This window comes from Phalacrocorax carbo, chromosome Z (genome assembly GCF_963921805.1).
Source record: "Phalacrocorax carbo chromosome Z, bPhaCar2.1, whole genome shotgun sequence".
Lineage (NCBI taxonomy): Eukaryota > Metazoa > Chordata > Aves > Suliformes > Phalacrocoracidae > Phalacrocorax > Phalacrocorax carbo.
Window position 1 is genome coordinate 85,203,531 of NC_087548.1, and position 20,929 is coordinate 85,224,459.

General features: G+C 51.2%; 1 protein-coding gene across 7 annotated transcripts in view; it reads right to left on the minus strand.

The window, feature by feature from the left end:
* Positions 1–20,929, minus strand: part of PAX5 (paired box 5) — a 139,261-nt gene that overhangs the window by 49,543 nt on the left and 68,789 nt on the right. For 6 of the 7 annotated variants that reach the window (XM_064438586.1, XM_064438582.1, XM_064438583.1 and 3 more), the window contains one exon: positions 14,404–14,533. In XM_064438586.1, coding sequence (XP_064294656.1) covers positions 14,404–14,533 — 130 coding nt within the window. Of the gene's footprint in view, positions 1–14,403; positions 14,534–18,483; positions 18,541–20,929 lie in introns of all 7 variants that reach the window. The other variant, XM_064438579.1, reaches the window with a different exon arrangement.

Here is a 20,929-nt window from a genome sequence, read left to right on the forward strand (position 1 = left end):
GGCACTGATGAGTCCATTTCACCACTGCTTCAGTACCAAAGCCATCGTTCATGAAACACCCAAGGAGTGTCACAGAGCTACTTCCTCCATGTCACGGAAGGGCCCACCAATACCCACTCACATCTTAAGAACTTAAAAGCTTCTCCCATTAAAACCTGGGCTGATGAGACTTGCAGGTGTTGAGCATCCCAGACAGAGTACGGACAAAACCTGTTTCCTGAGCAGTGAGATGCACAGAGCATCCCTAAGCCTGTTCAGCAGCAGTGAACCGTCACAGTGGACGGGGTGCACCTGGCCATGAGGTGGTGATCCCACCTCTGCAAGACCTAATGTGCCTCCTGCAGCCCTGTGCATCCTCGCAGCAAGAGGCCGTGGCAGCTGCCTGCACCTCTAGTGCGCTGGGGAAGACAGCCAGGCTTGGCAATGCTGAGGTCACTGCACAAACATTTAACTGCAGAGCAAACAATTGGTTACTCCAGGGTGGACAAAGACGTCGGATGCTCTGGGGCAGGACGTGGGAGGTGCATGGACCACCTCCCGGTACAACCCCGGCCGCCACAGGCAGAGGCACGCAGAGCAGAGACATGGATCTGCACCCCTGCACAGCACACGCGTGCGTATGGTGCGTGACGTATGGGACGCCTGTACTGTGCGTCCTTGTCACACAGTTTACGGCCACTGCCCGCTCGCTCGTGTGACGGCGGCCCCTTGCCTGCCGGGGAGCGGCCCGCGCAGCTCCGCAGGGAGATGCCAGCAGGGCCACCGGGGCAGTGGAAGCCCTGGCTCGGCAAGACCAGGTCACATTTTGCCTGCGCTGGTGCCTCTCCTGCCAGCTTGTCTGTCTCTGTGCCAGCACGGGGGCAAGCGAGGCCGCGACACGTTTGGGTCTGCCTGTGCTGGCTAGCACCGGTAGGTCAGGCAGCACGGGACACAGTGCTGCTCGGCAGCGAACTCTTACCAGACTTGTTCAAGACTACATCAGTGCCTGTGTCCATATTCCATCTTTATTACAATATTAACAAGGACAGAGGGAGCAAAAGCAAGCCCTCTGTTTAGCACCAAAAAACAGATTTGCTGACAAAGCGAATCTCATCCACACCCCCAAGTATCTCACACCTCTTATGGATTTTTGCAACTACTGCAGCTGCAGCAGCATCTGATGGCTTCCCACCATGCTCTTCCAAACCTTTCATCCTCCTGCAGATCCTCAAGCCCCAACGGTCCAGGACCAGCCTTCCCATGGAGGATGATCACCTCTGGGGAGGCCACCAGGTCTGGACCCCCAGCTACCAGAAACAAAACCTGCTAGGGAGGAGATAACCTACACATATCCCCTCTTTAGAGGGATACTGCTGATGCACAAGCCTTTTTTTAGGAGTTAGTGCTCAAAAAAGGTATAGTGTCAACACAGGGCTGAGCTCAAGGAATTTAGATTGTTGCAAAGAATGTACAATGAAAAGGAAGAAAACTCCAGTGGGACCCCAATACTTCTTTCATGCCCTCGCTGAATTCACTTTTCAGCCACATCTACGTGAAAATCCCAAGTCAGGTGTCAAGCCTGTGGCACCACAGGCAGTCCCTGTCCCTGCTGATTCTCATGGGATTTCCACAAGCGATATTCCTCATGGTCGGCAGATGTGCCAGTTTCATCAAGCAGCTCAAAACCAGGTACTTTGTATTTTGAAAAAATGCCAGTGATATTTTCTTTTTCCCTCTGCATTTTGCTTTTTGCAATTTCTTTTTTTTTCTTTTTTTTAATTAAAGTTCAACATTTTTATGACAACAGAGTCGTTTAGTTTGGAAAAGACCTTTAAGATCACCAAGTCCAACCGTTAACCTAACACTGCCAAGTTTACCACTAAACCATGTCCCCAGGCACCATATCCAGCTTCTGGTTCCCTCCAGGGAGGGAGACTCCACCACCTCCCCAGGCAGCCTGTTCCAATCCTTGACAACCCTTTCAGTGAAGAAGTTTTTCCTAATATCCAACCTACACCTCCCCTGATACAGCCTGGAGCCGTTTTCTCTTGTCCTATTGCTTGTTACTTGGGAGCAGAGACCGACCCCCCCTCACTCCAGCCCCTCTCAGGCAGCTGCAGAGAGCGAGAAGGGCTCCCCTCAGCCCCCTCTTCTCCAGGCTAAACCCCCCCAGCCCCCCCAGCCGCCCCCCAGCACACTTGTGCTCCAGACCCTGCCCCAGCCCCGCTGCCCTTCTCTGGACACGCTCCAGCCCCTCAAGGCCCTGCTTGTCCCGAGGGGCCCAAACCTGAGCCCAGCATTCGAGGTGGGGCCTCCCCAGGGCCGAGCACAGGGGCCCCATCCCTGCCCGGCTCCTGCTGGCCACCCCAGTGCTGACACAAGCCCGGGGGCTGGTGGCCTCCTTGGCCACCCGGGCACTGCTGGCTCATGCCCAGCCGGCTGTCAGCCAGCACCCCCAGGGCCTTCTCCGCCGGGCACTTCCCAGCCCCTCTGCCCCAGGCCTGGGGCGCTGCCTGGGGTTGGTGTGACCCGAGGGCAGGACCCGGCACTGGGCCTTGTTAAACCTCACACAACTGCCCTCGGCCCATGGATCCAGCCTGCCCAGGTCCCTCTGCAGAGCCTTCCTGCCCTCCAGCAGATCAACACTCCCACCCAACTTGGTGTCATCGGCACACTGACCGAGGGTGCCCTCGATCCTCTCGTCCAGGTCACTGATAAAGACATTACACAGAACCGGCCCCAACGCTGAGCCCTGGGGAACCCCGCTCGTGACCGGCCACCAGCTGGGTTTAGCTCCATCACCACAACTCTCTGTTTTTCTGGCCAGTTTTTCACCCAGCAAGGAGTACACCCGTCCAAGCCACGAGCAGACACTTTCTCCAGGAGAATGCTGTGGGAAGCCCTGTCAAAGGCTTTACTAAAGTCTAGGTAGACAACATCCACAGGCTTTCCCTCATCACGAGGCGGGCCGCCACGTCACAGAAAGAGATCAGGTTAGTTAAGCAGGACCTGCCCTTCCTAAACCCGTGCTGACTGGGCTGATCACTTGGTTATCCTGTACGTGCCGCGTGACGGCACTCAGGATGATCTGCTCCGTGACCTTCCCTGGCACCGAGGTCAGGCTGACAGGCCTGTAGCTCCCCGCATCCTCCTTCCGGCCCTTCTTGTAGAGGGGCGTCACGTTCGCTAATCTCCTGTCAGCTGGGACCTCCCCGGTTAGCCAGGACTGCTGATAAATGATGGAAAGCGGCTTGGTGAGCACTGCTGCCAGCTCCCTCAGTACTCTCGGGTGGATCCCATGTGGCCCCATGGACTTGTGTGTGTCTAGGTGGTGTGGCAGCTCACTAACCATTTCCCCTTGCATTATGGGGGCTCCGTTCCGCTCACCGTCCCTGTCTTCCAGCTCAAGGGGCTGGGTACCCAGAGTACAACTGGTCTTATGATTAAAGACTGAGGGAAAGGCGGCATTAACTACCTCAGCCTTTGTCACTATGTTTCCCCTCCATCCAATAAAGGATGAAGATTCTCCTTAGCCCTCCTTCTGCTCCTGATTTATTATAGGAACATTTTTTATTGTCTTTGACATCAAAACCTGAAAGCCACACATTTTTGGCCTGATGTAATATGAAGTCACAAAGGAAAAACTGCCCATTAAAAAAAAGCCCCAAACTGGTTTATGAAATCCCTAGTCATAGATAACACAGTGTTTTCCAGGGCCAGAACTACAGGAAGAGCTCTTCAAAAGAAGGTAGTAAGAAAAATAAGCAAGAATTTCCCTTCCTAGTCTGCAACAGAAGATGCTCCCCTTCTCCCAAAACATGCTGCAACATCATCAAAACATCTGGATCCTTTGGCTTTCTCTCTCCTGGCTAGGCAATGGGCACTTTTGTCAGCTCCCAACTGGGAACAGCAAGGAGCTGCCGGTGGCATGGAGCTGTCAGAGCTCTGGCAGCAGCAGCTCACAACCGGTCCTGGCTCTATGTCGAAGATGTCTCTGCTGGCCTCCTGGAGACCACAGCATAAAGCTAGGGAGCCCATCCCCTTCAGCTCCACAGGGCTGCTCGGAGCCAAGCCTTTCGAGACGCACCTACGCTCAGCACCTGGAGGCAGCAATGCCCGCCAAGCTTCGTGCTCATCCACTTTGGAACACTTTACACATCGCGGCTTTTCTTTTGTTAGCCCTCCTAAGTCTCTCCTAGATCGAGAGAAAAAAAAAAAAAAGGCACGTTCCTAGATGATGGTATGAGAGTGCGAGCTGATGGCAGACAGCAAGCATCCTCATGGCATGCTCTCCACTGCCCAGCAGTGCACACAGCCCTTGGACGGCCTCTGTTTCACCACTCCCGCTACTCGCTTCCCAGACTGCCACTCTGACATCTCTGTAAATACACAGGGTCTCCAAACAGGCCAGGTATCACAGAAGAAGTAACTCATATTTGGCCAACTAAGGCCACCTACCGTTGGTGGTGTAGCACATCTGGAGGTGTCTTCAACCACTGCCATCAAAACAAGTACCTGTCCTAGAAACGTATTTGTTGCCTGACTCAGACTACCACAAGGCTTTATTTTTGTGGTGTGCATATGCACAGATGCCAACACGTCCCTTTACCCATCTGGAAATATCATTTTGGTGGCTTGCACCGACACTCTCAGATGTTTTGCTATTGTTGCAGGCCAAAAAAAAAAAGCAATTTAGGAAGCATTTATGCTAACTGGTGTGTTTTCCTTTTTTTTGGAAATTATTTCTAATTTGGAGATCTGTGACAGATTTACAGCATTTCTCTGGCAGTGAAAAATGCCTTCTATGGACTGAATTGGCCACTGACATCCTAACGCAGGTGGCAGCAAGCCACCCTGCCAGCTCTGCGCATGGGAAGCCCCGGCTGCTGCGGCGGGGGCACCCCCAGGACCAAACGCCGGTGGGAGACGCTGTGGGAGGAGGCAGCAAGGTGCTTCCCACCCACTCACGCAGAGTCAGTTTGGTGCCCAGTTTTTTTCAGGGCACTTCGGCTGGGTTGAGCACGAGCCGAGGCCGTGCAGCGCGTTTGCAGAACAAGCCCCAGCCTCGCAGCAATCAGGACCAGCGCGGGGGCACCAGAACCCTCTTGTCTTAATCCTCCTGCCACGGCTGTTCCATTTAAAATTGTATTTATTATCCTTACCGCAGCGGTACCGGGGGCAGGGGGAAACAGATTTAATTAATTAGAGATTGCAAAATCCTTAAGTAAAAGATGCTATGTAAATGCAAATTGTTATTATACATGCTTTGCACCAAAACATGTTTACCATAGTTAAATTCAACATTTAAATCCACAGCCAAACTCCCAACAGAGTCAGGCTGTACATCATCAAAAGAGGCAGTTAATAGCCTGGGTCTTAGTGGGGTACGAGTGGCCTCGTTTGCTTTCTCAAACGTGCTTGTTCTTTTTCAATGGCAAGATAAGAATTCATAAAAATGGAAAAATTCAACAGTGTTTCAGTTAGACTCTGTCCTGTCATTAAAAATGACACTTTTGTTTTTCAGATTGGCTGCCTTTCCACGGGAGTTTATGTGGCCTTTTTTCAAGTCTTTAACGTGACAGGCCCTATTGGGAGTGACGAATAGATTATTGGAAAATGCATCTGCACTTTTATCTATTAAATGTAGAGACTAAGCTGTAAATCTAGCGTTATGCCGCACTAGAAACCAGCCATCTACCGACACCGATTTGCACTTCAAAACAGTCCCACAGAAATTAAAAGTGATAATGTTTAAACACTGATCGACATTTCTACATAGAGACAGATTTTATGACCAAAACATAGTGGTCTCAGAAGAAGACTTTTTATTATTGCTATTACAATTAGCCAACAAAAAAAATGTAACAAAGCATTTTTTCCAAAAGAAAAAGCAATTTCAACAAAACCAAACCTTTTCTTTTCTTTCTTCAAAACAGTGTTGATTTTAGGGGGGGAAAAAAGACAAAAAAAAAAAAAGACGTAATTGTGAAAATGCTACATTACTCTTATCTCAGAGAGTAGGAACGGGAAGTATAAACTGTTCACTTTAAAACTACTTTTCATTTAAAACTTCAAATATTTTAAAATTTGAAATAAAAATAATCGAAATCCTTTCCTTCAGCTGGTGAAAACACAGTGGTAAAACTTCCACTTACCAATATCTCAGCAAACCTCAACTGGGTAACAATTCCCTCCAGGACCTTCATGTGACCCTCCTTCTCTCAGCGGGGCAGGTCCGCTCTAGCTTAAGCTAAGTGCTCCTCACTCCCGCAGTAGCCATCGGAAAGAAAGAGGCACCCTCTGATGAGGACCCCTAACTTCATATCCAATAATTCATGGGCTAAGTCGCCTTCTGCAGGTGCTTTCTCCTTCCCGCCTAGAGATCCTGCTACAGGGATGACCACCCACTGACCTCCTAAATGCTGAGAAATCGGTGAAAAGGGTCGACCGCACATCGTTCTTAAAATGTGAAGTAGCAAATGCATTTAAGGGACAAACAGTGTTTCTGAACAAAGCCTGGTTCTTTCATTGTGGTCAGCAAGACCTGGGTTTAGACCTAAATTCACAACAACAAAGTTCAGCTGCAGAAACAAATAGAAGATTTCTGAGTTGATTATTTTTTTGACTACAGCAACATACAAATTAAAATAAACATCCTCTTTTCCCCCCAGGAATCACCAATGGCAGATTTCACAAAGCATTTCCCAGCATTATTAAGGCACTTCTGGACTTCACATTAATGAAATACTGACCTTGTACCACATTTTTTGTAACTCTGAAATAATAGTGAACTGTGAACATCAGGTGTGCAAGAGAGAGTGAAAAGTCCTATTTCACTATGTATTCCTCAAAGGCATGTATTGTGAGCTTTGTTTTTGCTTCCAAGCTTCACGTTATTGTTTCTATTGGACACGAAAAGTACTTTGTCATCTCAGATCATCATCAGAAATGGCCCATAAAAAGGCAGATCAAATGAGGCTTAGGCCAAGAGAGAAGCAGCCCTTTCTTGGCTCCTTTCAGCACCAGTTCCAAAGAGCAGAGTGGTGCTGAAAAAAGAAGAGTACTGTTCATCAGTTCAACTTCTGCCTTCTGCCTGGCAATAGGAAAGAGAAGGTGGAACTCGGAAGGAGGCAGTGACTCGGTTCTGAGGTGGGATTTCTCTGGTGTGCCCCTAAGGTACCTGATTTCTAAAGCCATAAAAATAAATAGGCCAGATTCCAAGCTGCTGATTCCAACCCTGACGTCCCCACTTCTCCTGATAATCTCCCAGCCTCTCCCGGAGGGCCACAGCCCTTGCAGCGCCCATCAGAGACCTTCAGTCAGGTCAGGAATCCCAGGGAAAGATACCGAGACCTGGTATCTTTGCTGGGAGACAGCGATGAGGAAGGACAGAAAAAAAGGAAAAGGAAAAAACCTAACAAAGAAAATGAAGCAAGGCAAAGCCCATCATCTGTCTTTTCTTCCATGTTTTGTGGTACCTAGAGAATGTTCCTTTAAACACATGTACAGACACAGCAAAATAATTGTATGGGAAAGCTTCCTCACCTACCTGCCCCACTTTCAGGCACACCCCAGCGCAGCCAGACCCTCAGAAGGTACCAGTGGTCCCACCTCCACACACTGCAGGCTGTCCTAGAGCCACCCTGGGCACAACCCCACCAAAGAGACAATGACCCACGGCTCCTGCCCCGCCATACGGAAGCACCGCAGAAACACAGAGTACCTGAGGTTAGGAAGCACCTCCGGAGTTCATCTAGTCCGACTCTCTTGCTCAGAGCAGGGTCACCTAAAGCAGGCTCCCCAGGACCATGTCAAACCGTGTTTTGAACATCTCCAAGGACGGACACTCCAGAGACTCTCTGAGCAGCCTGTGCTAGCGTTTCACCATCCCCATGGCAGAAAGGTTTCTTCTCATGTGAAGGAGGAGTTTCCTGTGTTTCAGTTTCTGCCCATGGCCTCCTGCCCAGTCACTGGGCACCACCGAGGACAGCCTGCTTTTATTTGCTTTGCTCGCCCCCCATCAAGTACCGATGCACACAAGGAAGGCTCCCTCCACGAGCTTCCCCTTCCCACGTGCAAACACTCCCAGCTCCAGCAGGGTACACCGTCACCACCTCCAAGCACGTATACAAAGCTTCCAGCCCCCTTCTCCGCATGCTTCTGCACCTGCTGGCTGCTCCCGCTCTTGCGCTCTGCGAGGTGCGCTCCAGTCCTGCCGTTTGCATAGGACCCCTCCTTACCATCAGCTCAGAAAGTGCTTGACCCTCCCTAATCAGGAGCCAGATGGAGACCGAAGCTCAAAGCGCCCTTTGATCAGGAGTGTCGCGATCCAGTGTGTTATAAGACTCTCCATGACTTGGGTTTTGCAAAAAGTTATGTATCTCGCCCAAACTCAGTGCCTAAGCTCCAGCCTGTGGAGAGAGTAAGGCATCTCCAGACTGCTCCACCCACAGGCTGGTGTCTGGGGCTGCTCACAAGAACCCTCCATCCACAGGCTGACAAGGATCTGTGGCCGTTCTTTGGGAGGGGATCTGCATCCTACATGCCTTTGGGACTGCACTGAGCTAGGTGCTAAATATTATCAGTGTTTAATCCTGCAGAGATCAGCCTGGGATTTTAGAGGAGTCGCTCTTTTCCTCCCCTTGAAGGCATCAGAATCCACGCTGGCTGCAAACACTGAACTGCTCAGGGACAATCCACTTTTGGCAAGGTTTCCAGGCCACTGCACTGCCTAGCTTCAGAAGTGACCAACGGTATCTGCCACTCAACAAAACCTAGTGAAGCCACGGCTCATAAACTGCAGTCACAGCATGATGGGATGAACGAAGCAGGATGAAGAGTCAGGAAACAGGCTTCTCCTATGAGACTGAGCACTCCTAAGGAAAAACACGCTGGGAGGCTAGCGGAGGTACATTACAGCAGAACAGTAGCAAGAAATGGCTCGTCTTTTGATGTGCATTTATCCCATTTTAGCATTTCATTTCCTAACTACAAAAAATTTGACAAAATATGCAGCAATATGGAAGGTTAAACATATCCCTGTTACCTGCATTAGCCAGACCCGCGCCACCTATGAAGAAATAACTACCTGGCATAATACACCTCATCTAAAGTGTTGGATGCATCAACACCAAGGAAAAAGTCAAGGTGATCTTTCCAGGAGCAGAGGAGTCTGCTCAGCCAGATGCATCTGCCCCACTCACCGTACGTTCAGTTCAGCCTGAAGTACGGGATCAGTTATATCTGGTGGCCGAGTCCAGCCACGCAAGCCAGATCAGATCACTAAGGTGACGGCCACTGAGAACATCTCTCCTCCCCCATCCCTCCAGATGATGAACTGACTCCGCCCCTGGTTCTGTCCTGTTTCTCCTCGCCTTTTTGATGTGCGCACAAAACGTGCAGGCAAGCCAAGACGTTTGGCTCTACAGGACCGTTGCCTCCAAGGCTGACCCCACGAAGGAGCACACGCAGTAACGCTCCTCCCGTGGTATGGTTACAAGGTTGAGTGCGGAGGATAAGCAGTGACCAGTCCGTGTTTGGCAGTCTCAGTCTCTCCCTGCACGGGTGCGTAAGCTGCAAAAAAGCATTGCAGCCTCTGCTCCATCAGTCCAGCCCCAACAGAACACACTCATCTCGCTGGAAGCCAGCCCATCTGAGAGTGCCCTGGCAGCGACCCGGAGCATCAGCTAAGCAAGGGGAGGCACGCTGCGATGGAGAGGTCCTGGCATGGGAGAAGAGCGGGCTCCCCTTCTCCAGCATCTGCTGGAGGAACGAAACCGCCACCCACAGCCTTTTAACAGAGCGACACAGAGCTCACGTCAGACCCCGCTACAGCGAAACTCGCCTCTCTGGCGCCGGGTGAGGCCGGCCAGCAGTCACTCCAGGCTCTGCTAACGCAAACCGACCCCGCAGCCGGCCGCATCCCGCACTGCCTGCGGGTTTGTCAGTCTGCCCTGGGCGCCGTATCAGAGGGCCGCGCCAAGGTGTCAATTTAGCACGACTTTGTCCTCTCAAAGTGATACCGACCACGCTGGGATCAGCAAGCCGGAGCAGGGAAATGCATCTGCAGGTAATTAGTAACAATCACGGGCTGCTTGGAAACTGCTGACTACAGCAGTAATGAGCTGGGCACATGTCATTGGCTTGTAAATGGAGAGAACACTTATGGACCGTGGCAGCAGGCAGTAAGGGAAGAGTTGGGGTTTTTTTTTAAAACTTAATATTTAATGTGGCATAAAAAGGATGGAAAGAAATCGAGTGGTTCTCTAATCAGAGCTTTGGCTGGTGGTCCATAACACAACAGACTTGGCAGATGAAGCATTACTGAGAACTGTCACTAAATTTTCCCTTAGACATATCTAGCAGCAAGTGCTGGCATGAATGACAATGTTTAAGCAATCCTTTCATCTTCAGAAAGTACCCCAAATGTTTTGATCTGCCATCTTGCTAAAAAACAGAAATCTTACATTTTCTACCAAAAGATCACAGAGGATCTTTTGCATCTCAACCCTCAGTACTGCTTTGCTGTCCACACCACAGCCCAGCAACAAGAACAATGAAAGACCGTGATCATAATTCACTTAGGACCTCCATTCTTGGCTTTATTTGCATTAAATTCTTTTACGATCTGTCTTACAGACTTAAGACTGACAAAATGAACTAGACTTAGGTCTCTTCACAAATGGCAGCCCAGAAAGTCTCCAGACTTTCTCATAAAAACTGATTAAGCTTGAACGGCAGATACCGGCTATCAAAAGGACATCAGTATTCTTAGCTCATGCCCCGTATGCTGTATTTCAAGTTCTTTATCCCCAGAAACACAGCTTTTCAGCCCTACACCCACCGACAGCCCCACTCTCTGTGGAAGCGTCGTGCAACCACACGTTCACAGCTGTGCTCCACACACACCAAAAGGGTTCCGGACACAAACAGCGTTTCCCACCAACAGACTCTTTGGGACGCTAGGGCTCACTTGCCAGTGTCTTCCGCAGCTCTTGGTCTCGTGTCAGCGAAGGTGTTACAGAAGTGTTTATAACCTGGAATGCCAGTTGAGATGGGGGGGGCAACCTCTCAAGCCATTAGCACCCCCAGGCGCAGACTTTGGACATTTTGTGGAGCTTTATCCAGCCACCCCTCCCTTTTACAGCTGAAAACATACCAGCTAGCATGACCAGAACAAGTTGTCCCTCAAGGCAACTTGTCTCCTGCTCTCAGTTTGCTTGGACACATCACAGGACAGACTGTCCAGAGTGAGGAAGAGTGGAAACACTCAAAAAAGGGTGAAAAAAATTAAAAGCAACTCAACTTTCCGAATCTCAGGAAAACACTTGAATTCAGGTTGGCCATTCCTCCTCCAACGAGGAGCAGTTCACAGGAGAAATGCCATCAGGGGTCTGCAAGGCTCGGGCTCTTCATTGTGGATCTGCGAGGATCGGGTTCCTTCCTGCTGGACAAAGGGCCCAAGGCCCTGGACCTGGCCCTGGCAGGACCTGCTTCATGCATCAGTTCCTGATCACCAAAGGGGGCTGATACAAAGCTAACCTTCCAGGTGTTGCCTGCCGTATCTACCGCCTACACGCAACCGCCCACCCCGGCCCCAGCTTAGGAACATCAAACCACTGAATTTTACCATAGCTTTGGTCAGACCCCAGACAACAATGAAGCTCCCAGAAGGCAGAGTAGGTGATGTGTTAGGAGATGCTTGCTGGACCTCACTCCCATAACCGCCACTGTGTATCATTGTCCAGCTCCTGCTAACTTTCAGTGCTACCTACTACCGATGGAAGGCCAGCAGCAATACGCAGCAAATTAGAAAGGGACAATAAATGTGGCTTCTCTGTCCCACCAAGGAAATGGGGTGGGAAAAGAGGTGCAACTGAAAATGTGAGTTAATTCTTGGGAGAAAATGGAGAAGTCTGTCCAGAGCTACAGCGAGAAGTGCATCAGCAAGTGTGCCGTTACTTACATGCCCTGCACATTACGAAGTATGGCTCACTGCTCAAATCTTCCTGCCCCTGACGGTCTGCAAGTCCCCTCAGCTCATTAGGAAAGCCTTGGGGCAAAGAGCACGACTCGGTCATATCGTGTATGCCCAGCACTACAGGGCCCAGATTGTGCTGGGGGCTCGTGGGTGCTCCACAGCGCAGGCAGCACACAGTCGCTATGGGTGTTACAAGAGGAACGGAGAGGCTAGCAGTCAGAGTGTCTGCTCAAAAAATATATCAAAAGGTATAGGTTTCAAAAAGGTTTTGATATGCTCATGTAAATCGAAATTTTATTAATGCAGGTGTTAGAAAACTCTACAGCAATATCAAATTAAAGATAGAAATACCTTCTGCCTGTAAAACGTGCTCTGTTATAGCTTGCACCCTGTCATATTTAAGACCAATGGCAGGTTTTTTCTAGGTTTGCTTCTCATAAAGCCTGCTCCACGTTTTTGATGAGAACTAGTAAATTTAACATTTGGAACTTTCACTCAGACATAGGTGATGTCACAGGGAGAACCCATGTGAAATCCATACCGAGCTCGGCAGCATCACTTCTGTAGTCAGTTTTGCTCTAACAAACATGGTCAGTCGCGCCACCAAACTCTAAGGAAGCAATAACGTAAGAAGCACGAGAAGTCCTTAAACCACTTGTGAAAGAACAAGCTCTGCTGAAGGATCAAATCAAACAGCAGCTTTTGGCTGAACCTGATTTTGGCCAGGATAGGCAGTTCCTTAGAAGAAGACCCAGGCGAGGAAGCACTCACACTCCCTACCATCCTGCCTTCCCAACTTTCACTCCTTGATAATCCAGCTCAGTACTTTGTTGCCATCCTGCTTCCCCTGCAAGACGCGGCTCCCATCAGTCCCCATCCCGCAATGCAAACTGGGGACGTCCCAGTGGGAGAGCCCCAGAGCGCGACGCTCACAGGACCCGCGTGTGCGGTGCGAGGGGCGCTCACCAGCCGAGCACAAGCGCCTCTAACGGGGCGTCAGGGCTGTCACGGCGGCATGGGCTCTGATCAGCAAGAGACAAACGCCCAGAGATGAACGAAGGGCAAAAGGACACCCGTGATGTGCCAAGGCAGCCGGGGTCTTTTGCAATAAGCAGCATGTCAGGCTTCGAAGAAAGATGCAGGGAGCTCTGTAGCAAACAATTACGGAATAATGTGCCTTAGGAGGCATTTCTTTTTAACTTTCATAGGCTGTACAGATGGCTTACGACCCCAAACACGACAGTTCATGCTCCTTCTATAAATATGTATAACTATATATGTATGCTTTTTCTCCCTGTGTGCTATAAGCCACAAATATCCAAAAATCCCTTTCTGTCCATCCATCCATCCATCCCCAGACATCTTTCTTATCTACGAGTCTGCCTCTTGAACCACCACCCATTACCTGACAGTTATTTCAAGTCTCTCTCCTCCCACTTCGAGGATTTCCTTATGGTTCATGTAACTCTAATTTCATTGGAATACTCCTAAACTTTTGGCAAGAAGAGCAGAAGGCTGATGCCATGAAGGGTTAAAACAATTCTGTAATAACATTGGTTTCCAAAACTGCTCTCCTGCTTCAGGAGATTGTAGCACTTTCAAGAGACAATAATAGTATACTACAAACTGTATCACCGCCCCTTTTAGCAACAAAATAAACAAGTAAATCCAATCTTTGGCAAAACAGAGAAAACCCAATGACACAAGGACAGAAGCAACACACAGAGGTAACACACATAGGAAACGTACAGCCTTAAATCTTAAAATCCCTTTTTTCTGATTCCCACAATTCCTTTGCGACACAATCCCCTCATTTTCTTACCACCTGGGCAAGTGGTGTGGTCAGTCCCAAAATGCTAGGCGACCAAAGCATTCATCGAACAGTAGCTGCTCCCTAACTCTCGCCCTACACCTGCTAAATAAATGCAGGTGATGCTGCATTCTTTGAACAAACAAGCCTTGCTCTTCATTCAAATGCTCAGCCTTAGCGCACAATTACAATCCCAGAAATGGCATAAAACACCGGCACTTGTAGGAATCAAAAGCATCCAAAATTCAGGCTAGTGTGAGCTGCCATAAAAACCCCACCCAGCCAAACGTGCCAGGCACCTTTATGAGCAACAAGCAACAAAGCCCGAGAGCAGAGGCAAGCGTTCTGCTTCTCAGTTACACCTTGGTATTCAGGATGCAGGCGTGGCGCGGAGGGACACATCCCTTCCCGGACGAGACGGATCGATGCTGCATCTCTCGGCTCCGAGCAAACACTACTGATTTATACGAGCCATTCACCTGACTTTCAACAGAGCGGCTACGAAATCACAGTTAAAAAGAGACTTTTTGAGCAAAGGACTCCACACCTGACACAACTCCTCCATAAAGGGCATCACCTGGCAACGCGTGCGCACACACTTCGCACCGCTTATCGGCGCTGCAAAATCGCTTACCTGTGACAATAGGGTACGACTGAGGCCCAGGAACGCTCGCTCCCAAATCTGCAGAAGTAGGGCTGGTTATATTGGCCTTCATATCATCTAATCCACCAGCTAATGATGCCATGGCTGAGTACTCAGTTGCCTGGAAAAAGAAACAAAAGGCATTTTAGCGATAATAAATCTACTGTTCAAGAGCTTTTGCCTGTATGACACAAAGTAGATGCAATACAGAACTCAAAAGCCCTTTGTTCAGTCAGTGTTAAAGGCAATACCCATTTCCATGGGGCTGTTAAGCATTCAAAGTGCTCAATAAGCAGGTCTGTGCTTATCACGGATGTTCTCAGAGAACACCAAAATGGGCTTTCTTTATAAAACCGAAGCCAAACTCATCAGTATGTAACAAAGCTTGCCTTAAAGAGGAAATTTTGTAGAGTAACCGGGGGCTGAGTGTAAGTTACTTGCTTGTTAGAGAAAAATATTCGTGCCAGTTAACCTGAACTCTCCTTATTTCAGCGGCGGCACTTGAAGAGACACACGCTAACGAGCAGGTGGGAACAGCGTGTCCCGTGTCCCCCCTTTTCTTGGGAATGCTGCATTTTCTTACCATCTCACAAGAAATAAAGCACACACAAATAAAAGTGTTTGCTTAATGGATGGATTTGCAGCCAACTGTTTCTAAATCCAGACTATTTAAAAATAAATCACCTGATTGTTGTAAGGATGCTCTTTCACCTCCTGGGAATCTTCTAATCTCATTAGCTAAAGCTACAGTAAATGAGCACAGGTCCTCGGAAATCAGACTGTTTCTGTGCTATAACCCTGTAAAAGTCCATGTAGCTATGGCAGTCTGCAGCAGGTGAGGCCAATCCATGCATCCAGAAGGACTTTCACGGACATGACAGAAAGCTTTTCTCCATTTGCCTTTTCCCATTGTTTCTTATTGTCAGGATAATTCACACAAAACGGGACATTTCTTTTCAGAGTTCTCCCTTCCCTGTTGCTATTTGCAATTTAAGTTTTAATCCTATATTTATGAGATCATAATCATGGCCCTAACAGCTGGAGGATGATGACTTCAAGGGAAGAACAGCGATAGGAACAGATAAAGTGAACAACAACAACTCTGAGGCTGATCCCGCTCTATTTCTGCAGACAAAGTGCAGAAGCTGTGTGGAGCTGAAGCAACGTAGGGCAACCCAGGACCCCAAGATTTTTTTGTGTGCCAAATTTAAAAAGTTAACTTTTGTTTACGGAAACAGAAGCTGATCGGAGTGAACACGTCTTTCTCCCTCTTGCAAGTTCCTTGGAAACGTCTGAGAACCGAGTACACAAGCTGGTATTTGCCACGAGCTCGGCGCTTTGGGTCAGATATATCTGTATCTCTGTTGCTCAGTTTTCACTCAAACAGAAGTTAATTTACATGGATAATCCCGTATTAGCAGATCTGTGTTAATACGTGTGTTTCTTCCGAGGATGCAATCTGCATGAGGCATGAGTACGCCGGCACCTTGAAGGATCCCCCGCACAAACCTCTTTGCAGATGAATGTGTCAAATACATTTTGCCAGCGACCAGCTGCTGGCCGCCCTGTCCTTTCACCCAGCCCACGGCTCAGCACTGTGGGGTCCTATGGCCCGAAGGCTTCTCAGCAATGACCCGTCTCCTGTGCTCCTCCCTAACCTCTCCATTCACCTGCTCCTACTCCTCAGCCCTTTCAGCTTACTCCTCCTCTGACACCCTCCATGCCCCCACACTTCCCCTGCCTTCATGCACCCAGCCCCTTCCTACTTCCACCATCGCCTCAAAGACACGCACGCCCGCGCCTCTGCTTCAGCCCCACCTGTGCACCCTGGGGAGGACAGCCCCTGCAGCACCCCTGCTCCCTGGAGGATGCCAGTGACGGTCCCAGCCTTTCTCCTTCCCACAAGTGCAACCAATGCTCCTTCTTCTTATCCCACAACCTGCCAAGGTTCGTTTTTCAGCCTTTCCACACCGGTCCATCCAGTGCCCTACGTCTGTGACCCCGCATCCCCCCTGCACTCGGTACGTGCGCAGGCGGCAGCACGAGTGTGTTCTTTTCGCTCCCCAAAGCCCTGAGCTGGCAAGACACCGGAGGAACAACAGCACGGCTGCAGCCCCGCAGAGACACCCCGGGCAGCTGGTGATGCACGAGCAGTGTGGGATGGCCCGGCAGCACAGCACAGAAAAAAGCTGTCCTTTTGTACTGCTGTTTGGTATTTCTGATGTCTGGAGAATAGCACACATCACTCCCTGGGGAAGGACACCTTATTTCACCCCTGCTGCTCTAAGCAAGCCATAACCACACCATATCCAGGCTAGAAATCTCTTTGTATCTTCCCGCAGCACACTGATCCACCACTCCCCGTGGGCAGGGTGTGAACATTGCTTCCAGCTGACGAAGGTGGAGCTGGCCACCGGTAGTTTGGGAGGAAACATCCAGCTGTGCCACAGGCTGGGTCACATGCAGGGCTGGGACAGGGGGTGCATGTCCAAACCGCACACCCAAAAGTGGCTTCTGGGACTGCTGCTCCTGGCACAAACCCAACCAGTCCAAGCCCCTGCCCACAAACCCCAGACACAGGACTCTGGAGCAGGCTGAAGAGGTCAAAACACCACACCTGGCTCCCCTTCTGGGGTCCAAGGACCTGACACCGGAGGAAGCAGGTCTCACCTTTTAACTGTAATGATCTGGAAGCACCACATCAACGCACTGAGAGCTTGGCCCTTCATGCTCTGAGGGACTGACCAGTTTCAGTGTCATAGGCAACCGGCTATCAGGGTGTAGCACACCTCTCCAGGGGCCAGGGCGGTGGTACCCCGTGCTCACCCGCCTCTCCCCATCGTGGGCAGACGGAGGGATGCGCAGCAGGACGGCCCTCCTGTGGGCAGTGCTGCCCCGTCTCCCCTGCCCGCAGCGGCACGGCACCAGACTGTGGGACTGGAGGGACTGGAAGCGTTACAGCTGCCCAGCACGGTCTGGAGGGAGAGCCCACGGCCAGGTGCCACTGCTGCAGGGCTCCAAGAGATGGACGCGTGAGAAGTGGAGGTTTGGGGACGCTCCCCGCTTTCCGTCCCAGTAGCTTGATGCAGACAGGAGCTGCACCTCTCTTGCAATGGCCCAGCAACTTTTCCCTTAGGTAAGAGTAGTGGGATTTTCCAGCCATTTCCCTGTTCCCAGGGCAAAACTGTGCCCACATCTCCCCTCAGAGCCACGAGAGTCACCAGCAGCCGCAGCGACCGTGCACCCACCGCCGCTGCCGCTCCCGGCACCCAGGCAGAGCGAGCCTGGGATGAGGGGCAGCCCTGGTGGCTGCCGAGCCCCCACCTCCCCACGCAGCCCTGGTGGGAGAAGTGCCCCCCCCGCGTCACAGCCGTCTCTGTGGCCACAGCTCCCACCACAAAGCAGCAGGGACATGGCTGGGGCCAGCACCACGCTGGCACAGCAGCAGTGAAATACTGCGCAGCCGAGAGCTGTGGAAGAGACGGAAGCAATACTGGTGCAAATGATGGCCATCACCACCCCACTGTGAGACGCTGGCAGGGAGCAGGGAGCCAGGGGTGCAGAGCAGAAGAGCCTCCACCCCTAAACCAACAGGCAGGCACTGACTGCAGCCCTCCTCACCCCCACGGAGGGGCCAGGGGATCACAGCACCCCCTGAAGAAGCAGCAAGCCTCGCTGGCATTGAGGGTTTGCAGCACCAGGCGTTCAGCCACTCGCAAGGGGCACAGCGGCGTCCCGTCTTCCCGCTCCCCCCAGGCAAAGCCTGTCCTTCCAGACGCCCCATCCAGAAAGGAGACAAAACCCTGGGGGGAGGCAGCGCTCATGGAGCAGCCCCTCACCTCGTGGCCCCATCAAAACCCTCCTGCTGACCCTCCCCAGGAGCCTCTCTAGCTGCTCGGGGGAGCAGCAGAAGGGGTCTCAGATTAGGCTCTTCCACCGGCGAGCCCGCACCGCCGCTCAGGCTGGATGCTTGGGCAAGGCCAGGGGTCCTTCCCCGCACAACGGGAAGCCCGACCTGCTGCTCAGTAGGTGAAAAAGCAAGAGTCGGGTGTTCAGTACCCTAGAAATTACCTGAAAAATGACTGCCTGCGGTTGTACCACGCACTGTCTCATCAGCATGGAGCACCACTGCCATAGCATGGAGGAGAGAAAACACAGACATGTGAAACGAGGAATATATAAAAGGAGAGACCGAGAAGGACAAACTGAAAGGAAGGGTCAGAAGGCGGTTTTTGTGCTCCCCCTGCCCCATCCCGCTCAGCTGGGTACCTGGCAGGGGGCTGGGGCTGGGGCCCCCCAGCAGGCATGGCCCCTGGCAGGGGAGCAGCTGGGGTGGGGAGGAAAGGGGTGGTCTCTGCGCGCCTGTGGGCAGCAGCAGACCCCCTGTGACAGGCAGCGGGGTCTGCATGGTCCTTTCCCGCAAGCCTTTGCTGCAGAGTGGAGATGGGAAGGTTTCTGTGCTGGGAGAAGTTTCACATCCACCTCCACTGCAAAAGCTTTATTTCTAAATATCACCACCCAGGGTGGGGGAAGTGATGGGCAGATGGACGGAAAAGGGGTGCAGGAGTGTTTCAGCACCATTTCCAAACAATTTATGTTGCGTGGCAGGAGACAGGCTCTGCCATCTCCTGCTGCACTGCCATGAAGTGGCAGGACAGCCCATCGCTGCCTTCATCCCACGCTTTTCCTAGCAAAGATTCCTGAATGTAACCCACCTAAAGGTCCACCCATGGTACACGAACAGCAATTTTTGTCTTCGAGTTTTACTTGGAATTTTATGTCAAGGTGGCGAGCAAAGATGGACACACAGTGGGGAACAAGACCGTTCCCTAAAACAGCCTGGTTCTGGGGTGCCAGGGTGGGAAACTCAGGGAGGTCACACAGGCTGGGGTGAGCCCTGAGGTAGCGCTGCAACGCAGGCAGCGTGAGCCCAATGCATCCCCCTCCTGCCCCATGCCTTTTGTGGGGGGCAGACCCCACACCCCAACCAAGAGACTGCACCAAGCAAAGACAGAAAAGCGGCAAATGCTGCACGGGGCAAGTGGCCACTGAAAGGAGCCAGCTGGCGCCCGCTGGGACTCACACGTGTTGCGTTTCGCATCTGCTCGGTTTTCCAAACCACACCTGCAAAACACCAGGCAGGCACGGAGCAATGCCTCTCACGCCGTCCTGCTGCTGGCACGGCCGTCCCCAGCCATGCGGCGCTGCTCGGGACGCAGCGGCACCAGCAGCACGACAGCAGCTCCGGCCGTCAGAGCATCGTGCCAGCCTGGGGCTTCAGGACGTGGTCTGCTCCTGCACGTTCCTCCCGCGTGCGCTGCCCTCCCTTCCCACAGAGACAGTGCACAGGGCACCTTTGCTGCCAAAAACCACGCTTCTCTCTTAAGCCAGAGAGACATTAACCCAGGGTCTCCAAAAGGCGCGGCGTTGTCTCCCAGGTCACAGCCACCAAACCCACTGCTCGCCCCTCAAGGCAGCAGCAAGCCAGAGCTCACAGTATCTCCAAGTCATAACGTCACAATACTTTAAAATTAATAAATACAGGCAGAAGTGGCGCACACCAGGCAGGCTGTCCACAGAAACCCCCGCCTCAGCCTGACAAAGGGAAGAAATTTGTAACATTAGATATGGTTCGGAGAGCTTAATCCAAAGCAGCTCTAATTAATCTCCCCAGGCTTTCAGAAACCCAGCGCCTCTCGCAGCTGCACGGGCACCGGAGCTGCTCGGCCTGAGATTTTATGGGAATGGAAAATCCATCCTAACGCCCTCCTCTTCAGCCACCTCGGATCTGGACAGGAAAGGCATCCGAAAACCTATATATCACAGCCTTGCTGCTGCCGCCCGCCAGCCACCCCTCCATTTCATAATTTACATCACATTCCCTGCGCTACCTACTGTGGCCACCAAAACCAATTCTGCTCTGGAGTAAAAGCTACTGCCACGGGTAACTGGGGCCGAACCCCGGTTCCTCTTTGTTCTCGGCAGCGTCCGGCTCTTTGCTCTCTCACAGGGCATGGAAGTTTGACTTCAGTGGTACAACCTTTTCCCCTCCATTTAAATTGAACATTTCTGAACCTCCCTTTCGCAAAACATATATGTTTTTAAAAAATTAACAGCTGTGCTTCGTCTTAGCCCAAATCCTATTAGGATTGTGCATATCCCCAGAGATTTCTCCGAAGATAGCGGGAATTAGCTAGTGCACCCTGCCATGAACACATTTACCCTCATACGTCAGAATAACTGACCTGGTTTTGACCCAATCTTCAGATTATCTGCATGTGGGAAACGGCACGCTACGTTTTACATTTCCACGGTGCAACCCATAAGCGGGTGCAGCCGTTCTCAGATTTTCCGAAGGGACCCCCAAATCCAATCTAAATGCCTAGAATTTACCTGTTGTTTTTCTTTTATACATATAAATAGCTGCATTTCCATTCGCTCTTTGTTTCTCATTTTCATTTTGTTCTAATATCTGCATGTAAATGTCTGAAAATAGCATCTGTAATTGAAGATTATG